The sequence below is a fragment of the Trachemys scripta genome, chromosome 5 (genome assembly GCF_013100865.1).
Source record: "Trachemys scripta elegans isolate TJP31775 chromosome 5, CAS_Tse_1.0, whole genome shotgun sequence".
Taxonomy (NCBI): Eukaryota; Metazoa; Chordata; order Testudines; family Emydidae; genus Trachemys; species Trachemys scripta.
The window spans coordinates 96,453,457-96,465,922 of NC_048302.1; the positions used below are offsets into that span (position 1 = coordinate 96,453,457).

General features: G+C 39.6%; 1 protein-coding gene across 1 annotated transcript in view; it reads right to left on the reverse strand.

The window, feature by feature from the left end:
- Positions 1–12,466, reverse strand: part of UBE2K (ubiquitin conjugating enzyme E2 K) — a 58,479-nt gene that overhangs the window by 7,462 nt on the left and 38,551 nt on the right. Inside the window, exons 4-5 of the mRNA XM_034771609.1 lie at positions 12,383–12,465; positions 848–947 (exon numbers count right to left, since the gene is read on the reverse strand). Coding sequence (XP_034627500.1) covers positions 848–947; positions 12,383–12,465 — 183 coding nt within the window. The remainder of the gene's footprint in view (positions 1–847; positions 948–12,382; position 12,466) is intronic.

The window sequence follows — 12,466 nt, forward strand, 5'->3', positions numbered from 1 at the left end:
GCCCCAGCAAGTCTTAAGCCAGCATTGGTGACCCTATTAAAACAGGGTCACGACCCACTTTGGGTCCCAACCCACAGTTTGAGAACCCCTGCTCTATAGGATGTACACATGTAAGTCGGATGAACAAGCTTACTAGATACTGGAAGCACTCCGCTTTTTTCCTTTGCCACTATGAAGTACACAGGGGCCTTCACCTTTTACCCTCTTTGACTTACAGAAGCAATGTTTGGGGCTTTGTTCAACAAAAGTTAACAATGTTCACTTGTGGATTGATTGTACCTAGTTTTCAACAAATTTTTAAATGGCCGCACAGGAGTTCTAGTAAAATACATTACACTAAGATTATTTTCAAGCTAATGCTACTTTCTGTCTCTGTATACTGGGCCAGCCAGTTTTACAAGCCAACTACAATTCTATTAATATCAATTAGGTTATTAACTAAAACAGTTAATTTGAGAGTCTGCAAACATCAAATACATAGGATGTTTCCTTCATAACTCTTTAGATTTAAGATAAAAAAAATTTAATTCAATGTAACTTTTCATTATGTTGTTTACTCTTTGCATTTCTCTCAGAATAAATAAGGAAAAATAAACAAAAATGAAACTTGATTTTATTATAACCAGTATCACTTCCAGGTTCTCAATGCTGCACTGTCGGGGTTGCAAAAATAGCAAAGGAGCAGGGTTTTTTTTTTTAAACAGTTTGTCATTTGGCCTTAATATCTATAAAAGCTGTTTTCTCCAAAACCTAAATTTGGAATGAAATTATTAATAGACAAGGTCCCTTTAAGAGGAAGATAATTAATAAAAGGTTTTTGTTTGACGTAGTTCACTGAACATCTTACCTGATTTGCCACTACTGCATCTTGTGGATCGTCTGGTTCTGCAGCTGCCAACAGTGCTTGCAATGATAACAACACTGTCCTTAGAGTCATTGCTGCTGCCCTAAAATTGAAGTTTGAAAATGGCTTTACTGAAATCTGGGTCTTTTTTTACTTATGTTTGATGTGCTCTACTAATACCATACAAAGGGAACAAAAATAGTTGGAACCACAAGCACGAGTAACTTGGAAGTGCAGCAATTGACAATGGGATACCATTCATATTTTTTTTAAGAATTCTTAATGCGTATTTTAACACTCTCCCTTCTTAACAACACCTTCTTAGAAATCTGGAACTAACATTTCCCGGTTTAATAGTTTGTCCTTTTTCATTTTGCAAAAGATTATGTTTCTGATTAAATAAAAGCCAACTAAAGTCTGCCTCTTCTTCCTTGCCATCAGCATTGCTTTGGGAATTAGATTGGTTACTCAATGTGTGCTCCCTCTGCTGGCTTTCGGTGTCTGTAGCAAAATGGCTAAATGATGTACAAACTTACAAAAGTAGAGGCTTATTTGTTTTTAACTTTTTAGTTACAAATGGATAAATTTTATAAATAATTCACAAACTAATTTTTTCCATCACATAACACTGTTAACACAGTCTAAATTTTAGTGGCCATTTAATTTATAAAGAAAAGTTTCCCCAATTTTAATCAATTAATTTTGTAAATGTATTTTAAAAGTAGCTCTAAAGATCATATTAACTGAAGAGTACTAGCATAACTTTTCTTCATGTCAGGCTGAGGGCATTACCACAATTTTAACAAAAATGTAAAACATTAGGATGGAAAAACACTCCTTAAGTCACCAGGCAGATTTGGGCCTTGATCCTGCAATAAGATCCTGGCCAAGAGACTTGCAGCTGCAAAGAGCCCTACAGAGGTAAATGGTGCTCTAGAAGTGCAGATATTTGACCACAGAAATCTCACTGTGGGATGAGGCCCTTATTCAACTCAAATTCTATGTGCATTTAGAGTCAGAGGCTTCAGGAATTTATGTTGAATCCCAGACAAAACGCTGAGTTAAAATTATAAATAACCATAATCAAATCACTCAAATCTCATTTGAAAATGTTTATAAAAAAACAGAAGTTTGAAAAATCTGGAAAATTATATTAAAGATTTCACAGTTCAGCTTTACTCTGACCCGATTCCCGTCCCTCGATTTACCTAGAGATTCAGGTATACAAGATGTATATGCAACAGCTGTCATCTTGGTCAACATACTGGATATTAAACCAGGTACCCCAAAGAGCTAAAAGCATGAGTTTCTACAGCTTCAGTTGAAAAGTCAAGCTGTATAGCTGGGGGCTGTAGTAGACACTCACTGTGGATTAGGCTAGGGAGAGAGGTGGACATGACACACAATTTTTGGGTTGATGGCACAGATGTGATGAGTTGGAAGCAGTTTACAGATCTATATTTCCAGTAGAAAAGTTCACGATGTGTTGTCCATAATGGAAAAACAAACAAAGTATTGTGGCATGACAATGTGACTGGATGCAAAGAGACTGTTGGTAGACAGACAAAATATAGGTGCCAGTACAATGTCAGAGTTAAGGTTGTTTGTGGAACCTTAACTATGTATTTCCACGTATTGGTAACTTCCTCAAAGATTTTGCCTGGGAATTTCTTTAACATTATAGAAAACTGATAATCCTCCCTCCACTTCCATGAGGAACTATGGTATTTTTTTCTCCATCAAAATGCAAATGATTACATCCAAAGTGACAGCTGTTTAAATTAGCATATCTTGTCTCCTGCTTGGTAGTATTACACCCTAGTTTTTCACAGCTACATGTGCCACCTTCTCAAAGTCCCTCAAGCTGACTTTGCAGACTTTATTAACTCTGCAGAGGCTCTAAGCTTTGAAAGATTAACTACAGTCTAAACTCCTACAAAGGTAGTCACGCAGCCTTCCTGCTTTCACAAAAGTGAAAATTCTCATTTTCAAACTCCCACTTTTCTCAAATATTTAGGCAGATTTTTCCAAAAATTTCAGACTGTTTCACTTCTAGCAAAATGCCATATTTGATGTTACAGGTAGAATTGTTTTTACTTATTATTCTAAAGTAAATCGGAGATTGACTGGCAAGATTAAAAAACCAAACAGGCTTATAATGAATATTTAGTTACTAAAGCAGCTCTTTAACCTTGCTATGAAATCTTTACTATACAGAAAGTTTAATCAAATCATAATACAAAATATCTGAAATTTTTTCTTCAAACCCCATGATGGCACAAAACTGATTACCTAAGCATTAAAGTATACATGAAAACACTTTTATACTTCAATGTGTTGTCAGGGGAAAACAGCATATGAACATTTTGCAGAAAAAGTCTATAAAATCATAATGTAGCTGTTAACCCTATCAAGAGTAGATTTTTGGATTGAATTGATCTAGAGTATGGATTGATGACAAATGTAAAATTCACTGCAGTATAAGTTTCTATTTACTACAATGCTTTTTCTATTAAATGAATATTTGATGAACATGCTAAATGTTTGCCTGCAGCTCTAAATAGAAAAAAAAAGTTTTTCAATTTGTAAAAACACTTAGATGTCACTGAACGCTAATCCTTTTTGTCTTTGTATTTGAATGAATATCATCACAGTTTTTGCACTTAAACAGATTTATGCAAGGAATTTTAGAAGCTGTAATCAGCTTTGTATATACTATAAAATCTAGCTAAAGCTCTATTTCTCAGTCAAACAGCATTTTTACTACATTATTTCCATTTACTATAATTTTATTTATGCAAGAGGGACTTTACAAGAAGATCTAGCACCAGTAATTGGTTTCATGATTACTTTGCCTGAACTAAAAAAAAGTTATTCTGCATTGCCCTTTATGGAAGTCGTCTCAAACTAATGGAGAAGGAAATTAATGATGTGTCACTGCAAATATTTAAACTGGGAATGCAAGTCAGGAGACCTTGGTTTTCAGCACAGCTATGCCACTGATAAGTCTCTTCATTTATCTGAGCCTCAATTCCTAACTTCCATCTCACAGGAATAAAGATGATACATATACACCTCACTAGAGTATTGGGAGGCATAATTTGGTTTGTAATGCAGAAAGAGATCCTTGGACAAAAGGTGGTGGGTGTATACATAGTATAGTGTGTGAGCTGAAGCAGAGTTCAGAAACTCCTAATTGCAGCTTCTGCTAAACGCACTACACCACGCTGTCTGTGATGTTAAGAGACTGTCAGACCCAAAGAGCGCTCGGTCAAGTCTGTCAGATATTGAATGAACTTCTCATAAAGTGTGTTGGGACTTGATGGACTTCTGACATTTCAATTTCTAAGGTGAGCAATGCCACAAATAAACACCTCATCCAATCAAATATAGTCCTAGGCGCTAGCTCTCAAAGGACTCTTGAATTTTACAAATCTGAAGTTTATAGGCAAACTGATTCAGCTACATATTCAAAAAAATTAACTAGTTTAAAATGCAATTTCAGCTATTTTCAAAGTCTCATCTCTTAGCCGTGCTTCTCCACAATAAAAACATTGGAAAATAAGATGAGGAATGGTTACAAAACTGGTGATATTCAATACAAACACTTTACACTGACATAAAACCTTCCACTCTCAGGATATCAACATGCTTTATGAAGACTGATATAGCCTCAACACCCGTAAGAAAAAATTTTCATCTCTATGCTTTAGTTTCCATATCTGTGAAATAAAGCTAAATAACCTCCAAACAAGAAGTTTGTGGGACAGCTTAAAATAGAATTCTTGCTTCCTGATTCCCTTAATTACAGGGCACTTTTTTCATCCTCTTAGCCATCTAAAGAAAAGAGAGAAAAGAGATGGCTGCTCACAAATATATTGATGGAGATTAGAAAGAGTCAGGATCAGCTGCTCTCATTAGCAAAGAAGAGCAGAACAAGTAGTTATGGATATAATTTATAAAAGGGAAAGCTTAAGTTGGTGGTTAGAAACAACTTTAAGAAGAATGGTTAGATAATGAAGTGAGCTGCAAAACTTGATTGTGAAGTCACCATCATGGGAGATATTTAAGGCTGGACACCTATTAGGAATTATTTGAGAATAATATAGTTGCTTCTGCCGTGATGCTAAGAGACAGACCAGATAGCCCACCGAAAAGCTCTTCCAACCTAAACAACATTAGGATGCTCAGTATCTTATTTATAAAGGCTAATGATAGATATAAAGTCCACATCAAACAACATGACTGAAAACTCAACATTAGACTGCCCAAGAAAGCTTACCACAAAGACCATTACAGCATACAGTACTTTTATATTCCCACTAGAATATTCCTGCTGTGAAATAACCACAATAAATATCTGCAGCCTTAACAGATGTTCCAGGTAGTCATATAAAGTTGTCTTTAGTGCCAATTAAGGAGCAATATCAGATAAATTAATTTTTCTTTAAGCCTAAAGTTTCTCACAGTAGTAAAACAGAATATTAGCCTGAAACATCAACATGTTATATGGTGAGACTGCTTGACAGATCTCTTGAATAGACCACCATTAAAGTACCTCTACCTGCAAGAGGTTATTTAACAAGCTTGCATTCAAAGCTGAAGTAAAAGGAGTATTTACAAATTCACAAAGAGCATGAGCATCCACGGCTGCAGAGAATTTCAGCTTCAAAAACTTACCACAGAGAAATTTATTAATTTGTTTATTAGACTTACTACAAGATCATTCAAAGAAGCTATTTCGCAAGCTGCAAAAAATCTCCTGCCAACAGGAAATTTAGTATTGAAGTTAATAACAAAACACTACGTTAATCATGTTTATTAGAATATTGAAAGCCATTATCCCAGAAAAACAATACAACTATACAAAGATATTCAACTATTTGAAGTTGTACCAGCCACAAATACAACTAATGAAAATGACCCCAGTGTTACAATTCAGAGCAACTACCTTTGTATTTATCCTCAAATGACCCAGCAAGGGCACCTCCTCTCAAGCTTCCAGCTCCCCAGACACTGCCTTTTGAGTGGAGACCCACATCTCCCTCCCTTCTGACCAGGGTATTTCCAGGCTACACAGTTCCCTGCCTTCACTGTGTCATTCCTAGCACAGACAAGATGCCCAAGGACACCTGCTTGCCTTCTCTTCAGAGATGGTTAATAGGTATAATTGCTACAATTATAAGGCACAATAGGACTTCCTATGCAAGCCTACTTTACTCTTAAGATAAAAAGTATTACAGAAAAAACATTACAAACAATAAAAGAACCTACACATATGCTAATAATAGGGTTGCCAGGTGTCTGGTTTTCAACCAGAACACCCGGTCAAAAAGGGATCCTGGCATCTCTGGTCAACACTGTTGACTGGGCCATTAAAAGTCCAGTTGGTACAGGGCTGGCAGGCTCCCTATCTGGCCCCCAGGAAGCTCCCGGCATGTTACTCCGATTCCTAGGCATAGGGGCAGCCAAGGGGGCTCTGCACGCTGCCCCCGTCCCAAGTACCAGCTCTGCAGCTACCATTGGTCGGGAAATGCAGGGGCGGCACCTGTGGGCAGGAACAGTGTGCAGAGCCGCCTGGCCATGCCTCAGCCTAGGAGCCAGAGGGCCATGTCGGCCGCTTCCTGGGAGCTGCCTGAGGAAAGTGCTGCCTGGAGCCCACACTCCAACCCCTTGCCCCAGCCCACAGCCCCCCTCCTGCACCCCAAGTCCGTCATCCCCACACCAGAACCCTCACTCCTCCTGTACCCCAACCCCCTGCCCCAGCCTGGAGCTCCCTCCCGCATCCTGAAACCCTCATTTCTGGCCCCAGCCCAGAACCCATACTCCCTCCCACATCCCAAACCCCTCGACCCCATCCCAGAGCCAGCACCCCCAGCTGGAGCCTTCACCCCCTCCCACACTCCATCCCCTGCCCCAGCCCGGTGAAAATGAGCAAGTGAGGGTGGGGGATGGAGTGAGCGTGGGGCTGGACCTCGGAGAAGGGGCGGGGCAATGGTGTTCAGTTTTATGTGAATAGAAAGCTGGCAACCCTAGCTAATAAGTTTATTACACACTACCCCAACTCTAACATGGGCTCTGGCAGAAGCATTTCTTCAACACCTCACACCCAATGTTTCCTTTGTGGTCACAAGTTCATTACAGCCTCAGCTCAGAACCAGCCCTCAATCTTATGGAAACTCACCATGCCCAGCTCTTCCAACCCTACCCTAAAGATTGGGGCCCTCCTTCAACCAAGCATCCTGTCCATTTGCGGGATCAGGAAGGCGGCCAAGAGTCAGTTTAAAACCAGGGTTTCTGGATAGTCTGTCTGTTGGTCCCTGGTGAATCCAGTCTGAATTAGTATATGCAAACTTTTTCAGGGACGTGACTTCAAAGGGTTAATAATGGAGGATGTACATTAACATCTGCCTTCCTACCAGGAAAAGTACCTACAAGGCCACAACACAAACAATTCCATTTTTAATACAATGTACTCCAAAAGAATTAACCCTAAATCAGTAAGGCTTAAGTTAATTTAATAAAGTTTATCTTAATTCCATAAGATTTGTTCAAAGAATTACAGGATATTGCCAGTTTGTCACATTCAGTTTATCCCCCCCCCCCCAAAAAAAAAACAAAGGAAAAAAATCAAGTCATTTAGACCCAAATTCTGCCCTCATATACAGTTGTAATTCCTACAGGCCTCAAATGTCACAGATGTGCGTCAGAGTTTGACCCCAGTTTTAATTATAGTGGCAACAATAGGAATATTTAGTAAGACCATTACAAGTTAAAGTTATGCTTCAAAATCAGATTTTGTAATTCTTTTCAAATATCTGACAAGAAAAACTTATGAACTATAACTCCCAGAACCAAGTGCATAAAACATTCAAGCCTGGTAGCTGTCCATTCTACCTTTAATACTGAGTGCAATCCATTTAAAACAAAGTTATTTATCAAGAATTTTGTGTGTGTGTCATTTTTAAATGCAGTCTTTCATCCCACTCACATAAGTAAATGTATTGTGGTATTTCTCAGTCTAATATAGTTAAATCAGCAAATGTCACTCTAAAGTTAAATTCTGCAGTACAGTAAACAATTTTTTTTTTTAAACACAACAGTGTCACTATTCACACTGGTCCAGCAACCACTTTCATGAGGTAGATTGTATTCCTATGTAGCCACAGAACTCTTTTAACCTTATGCCAGGCTGTTTAAAAAAAAAGAAAGGATTGGGTGGAGTTCACCCACCAACAGAGCCTACCTATAACCACATAGGTAACCTATAAGCCTATCTTTTCCCCTCCAGCCAGCAAGGAGCCAGAATCACTAAAAAAGCATTCCCACCACTCTCAAGCAACTGCCTCTGACTTGAAATACTATGAGTAGACTCAGTAAGAAGCTACATTCAGTCTTATGTGGCCACTACAACATAAATCTTTGTACAGCAGTAATGGAAAATAGAAATAAAAAGAAGAAAAAGACTTTCTGGAAGATTCTTCCGCAACTGTTCCAATCCAAACAACAACAGATAGCTATTAAGAGCAATATTGTTACAGTAGCACCTACATGCCCCAATAGAAATTGGTGCCCTACTGTGATGGACACCATACAATCATATAGTGAGAGGCTGTCCAGGCCCTAAATGACTTTCAATGTAAACAGAAACATCATACTAAGAACAGAAGAAAAAAATATTTTACAGATGGGGATCTGAGGCACAGAGATTAAGTCAGTTGCCCAACATCCAGTATTGCCATTGTCAAGTGTTCAACTATCACAAGTTGGGCCTCAAAAAAAACCATGAAATTTTAAAAATAATAAATGTTTGGTTCTTTATCTGCCTTCTGTTTCTGACCCTTTATGTTTCACCTTTTTCAGCTTTTATCTGCAGTGATGAGGGACAGAAACTTATCTTACTTTTAAATTAAAGGTGAAATTCTCAGGTAATCATTTGACTCCTGAAGCTGGGACCAAGAAAAAAAAAAAACACCACCAAATATTGCAAGATTTGTAGTAAAATTTCAAGAACTGACAACACTGATTAGGTCACAGAGGGTGTGTGGCAGAAATGGAAATTGGAGTCAGGAGACCAAGGTTCAATGTCAGTGCATTAGCCATAAAGGCAAACCTTTTCCTAATTAAGAAGAACATATTCCAAGTATGGGGAGATACCCATAAAAGCCTACACCTTTCAAGAAATGAAGATGAGGCACTGTCAAAGACAAATGTCAAAACACCAAGATTTATTTCATGATAGGAAAAATAAGCACAACTTCTGTTAAGGAAAATTCCTGCATCTCAATTTTCAGTGGGAGATGTTGGCTGTTCAGCACTTTTGCGAAACTGTGACACATTTAAGTGCTTAAACATAGTCACAGACTAACATTTAGGATGCTTATTTTTTAAAATACTGGCTTTGATATTTTGAGTATGTCAGCAAAATAGTGGATAAATGAAAACCAGAAGACAATCTATCTGGACTTTCAAAAATATTTGACAATCTCCCTTCCCCACGAGGCTACTGAAACTACTGTAATTAGTAATTCGTTTTTACCACCAAGAAAGAGATCTTTGTGTCACTATGTATAGTCCCCTGAAAACTTCCACTCAATGTGCATAGCAGTCAAAAAGGCTAACTGTATCTTAAGAACTATTAGGAAAGGGATAGAAAATAGGACAAAATATCATAATGCCACTACATCACTACATCAATCCATTGTGCACCCAGACCCTGAATACCATATCCAGTTCTGGTTGCGCCATCTCAAAAAGGATATAGTGAAATTAGAAAAGGTTCAGAAAAGGGCAACAAAAATGATATATGGAATGCCTTCCACATGAGGAGAGACTAAAAAAAGATTAGGGCTCTTCAGTTTATGACTGAAAGAGGTATGATACAAATCTATAAAACTATGAATGATGTAGAAAAAGTGAATAAAGAAGTGGCATTTACCTTTTCAGATACCAGGGGTCACCTGGTGAAATTAATAGGCAGCAGGTTTAATACCAACAAAAAGGATGTACTTTTTCACACAGTGCACACCTAAACTGCTGAACTCATTGCCATGGATATTATGATGACCAAAAGTATTTGGGTTCAAAAAAGAACTGGTTAAGTTCATGGAGGACAGGTCCATCAACGGCTATTAGCCACAATAGTCAGGGACACAACCCCATGCTCGGGGCAACCCTAAACCTCTGACTACCAGAAGCCAGGAGAGGAAGATGGGTGGATCACTTCATAATTGCCCTGTTCTGAACATTCCCCCAGAACCTCCAGTACAGGCTACTGTCGGAGATAGGACATTGGGCAAGATGCGCCATGGTCTGGCAGCTCTTTAGTTCTTACATACAGGGTGAAAGATCACTTTCTGTCAGAATTAGGAATCAACTTTGAGATCGAAAAATTAGGAAAAAATGGTCCCAAATAATACAAAAGTCTCTTAATGTCAGCAGATCAAAATACAGCTGTAAAACACTAAATGATACCACAGTACACTGCCCCACAGCTTGTTAAATGTTATGGTAACCCACTTCATGTGTATTGTGTGTCCCTCTCTGCACCTGATCCACAAAGGATGGAATGTTACATCCCCCAACTACAGAGCCAAGCTCTTTAGCTCAAGCTTTCAGCTATGGAGGTCCATGGTTTGATCCCTGGCCAAGATGGCAGCCATAATGTAAGTGAGGACTGAACACAATGAGTTTGTCAAGGTCATTATCTGCGAATCGGACGGGGGGGATGCATAACACACTGACTAATGGGTTACATGTGCTATTCATAAATCTATATGTACAGGTATAATATTGCACATTAACTTAAATAGAAGATGACCGGGTAATAGTCAAAAATAATTTAGAAGTTAAAATGTAACAAACGCACCTTTTTAAAAAAACTAGAAGAGTTCAGTATTTATACCATGGATTACTTGCAGATACATTCCACATGCTTTGGCAATTAGAATTTTTTCAAAAGTATACTGATGAATAAAATGTCAGGAGTGGACCAGGAAGTAAAGGGCAAGTGTCGTATTCCACTTTTACATTTCTCCAAATGCCTTACAAGTAAGCGTTGGCTAGTGAATAATCAACAGTGTTAATGTAATACACAATATTAGGATATAACTCTTTTCTGTCCATTTCTTTTGCTTCCTGCTTTCTTGTTGCTTCCCACTACTTTTCAATTTCTGAAGTTTCCACTTCATGCCCTACTGCTGCTAATCTAAAGTCTCCACTCCAAATATTGCCATCCACCCTATAGTACCTCTCTCTGCTCTAAGCCAAGTGCTAGCAAAGTAGCAGAATGCAGGTAAGTATTTTAATTTGCTGTGCTGCTTGCACCTACGCTGGCCATCAGGTGAGGAGGGAGAGCAACAAGAGAACACCACAGTGAAGGATTTGTAATATTTGTTACTGAAGGGATTGGTGGGGCACTTGTGCATAAAGGGATTACGAACAGCACAAATTAGCAAGTATTTATACATGAAATTAGACATTCATCTTCTACCTATGTGCCTTAAAATACCTGAGCTTTTCTCCTCTTTTCTCTTTTTTGGAAGGAATACCTTCATAAGGATACTATCTGCAACTCAAAATACTACACTTCTACTCTGATAGAACGCGACCCGTTATAACACGAATTCAGATATAACGCGGTAAGGCAACGGGGAGCCCTGGGCCTTTAAAGCACCACCCGAGCCCCGCTGCTTTACCGTCTTATATCCGAATTCGTGTGGAGGCCCAGGCCCTTTAAATCACCACCTGAGCCTGGCTGCCAGAGCCCCAGGGCTCCAGCAGCCGGGCTCAGGCAGTGATTTAAAGGGCCAGAGGCTCCGGCCGCTGCGGGGAGCCCCAGGCCCTTTAAATCCCCGCCCGAGCCCCGCTGCCAGAGCGCCGGCGGTGATTTAAAGGGCCCGGGGTTCCCCAGAGCAGCTGGAGCACTGGGCCCTTTAAATCACCGCCGGGGAAGCCGGTCCAGTCCGGCATGGCATAACGGACCGAACCCGATATAACACGGTCTCACCTATAAGGCGGTGAGATTTTTTGGCCCCCGAGGACCGCGTTATATTGGGGTAGAGGTGTATATGGAAGTATTTATAAGTCTAAAAAATATGCTTGAAACTTTGGGGCCATACTATAGAAACTACAGATGTCAAGTGAAGAGCAGTATGTGATTTTGCCTGTTCTCCAGGATAGGTCTTCACTTTAAGGGTATGTCTACACTACCCGCCAGATTGGCGGGCAGTGATCTATCCAGCTGGGATCGATTTATTGCGTCTAGTCTAGACACGGTAAATCGACCCCCGAGCGCTCTCCCGTCGACTCCTGTACTCCAGTGCCGCGAGAGGCACAGGCAGAGTCGACGGGGGAGCGGCAGCAGTCAACTCATGTGGTGAAGACACCACGGTAAGTCGATCTAAGTACGTCGACTTCAGCTACATTATTCACATAGCTGAAGTTGCGTCACTTAGATCGATTCCCCCCCACACACACACACCCCAGTGTAGACCAGGGCTTAGTGTTCAAATCTGTGAACTGTATGGAGTATCTTACCATTGATCTTTCAGGATATCCAAACAAATGGCCCCAGTGACCGAGCTAATGTTAGGATGCCATATTTTGGTGATAAACCGCACC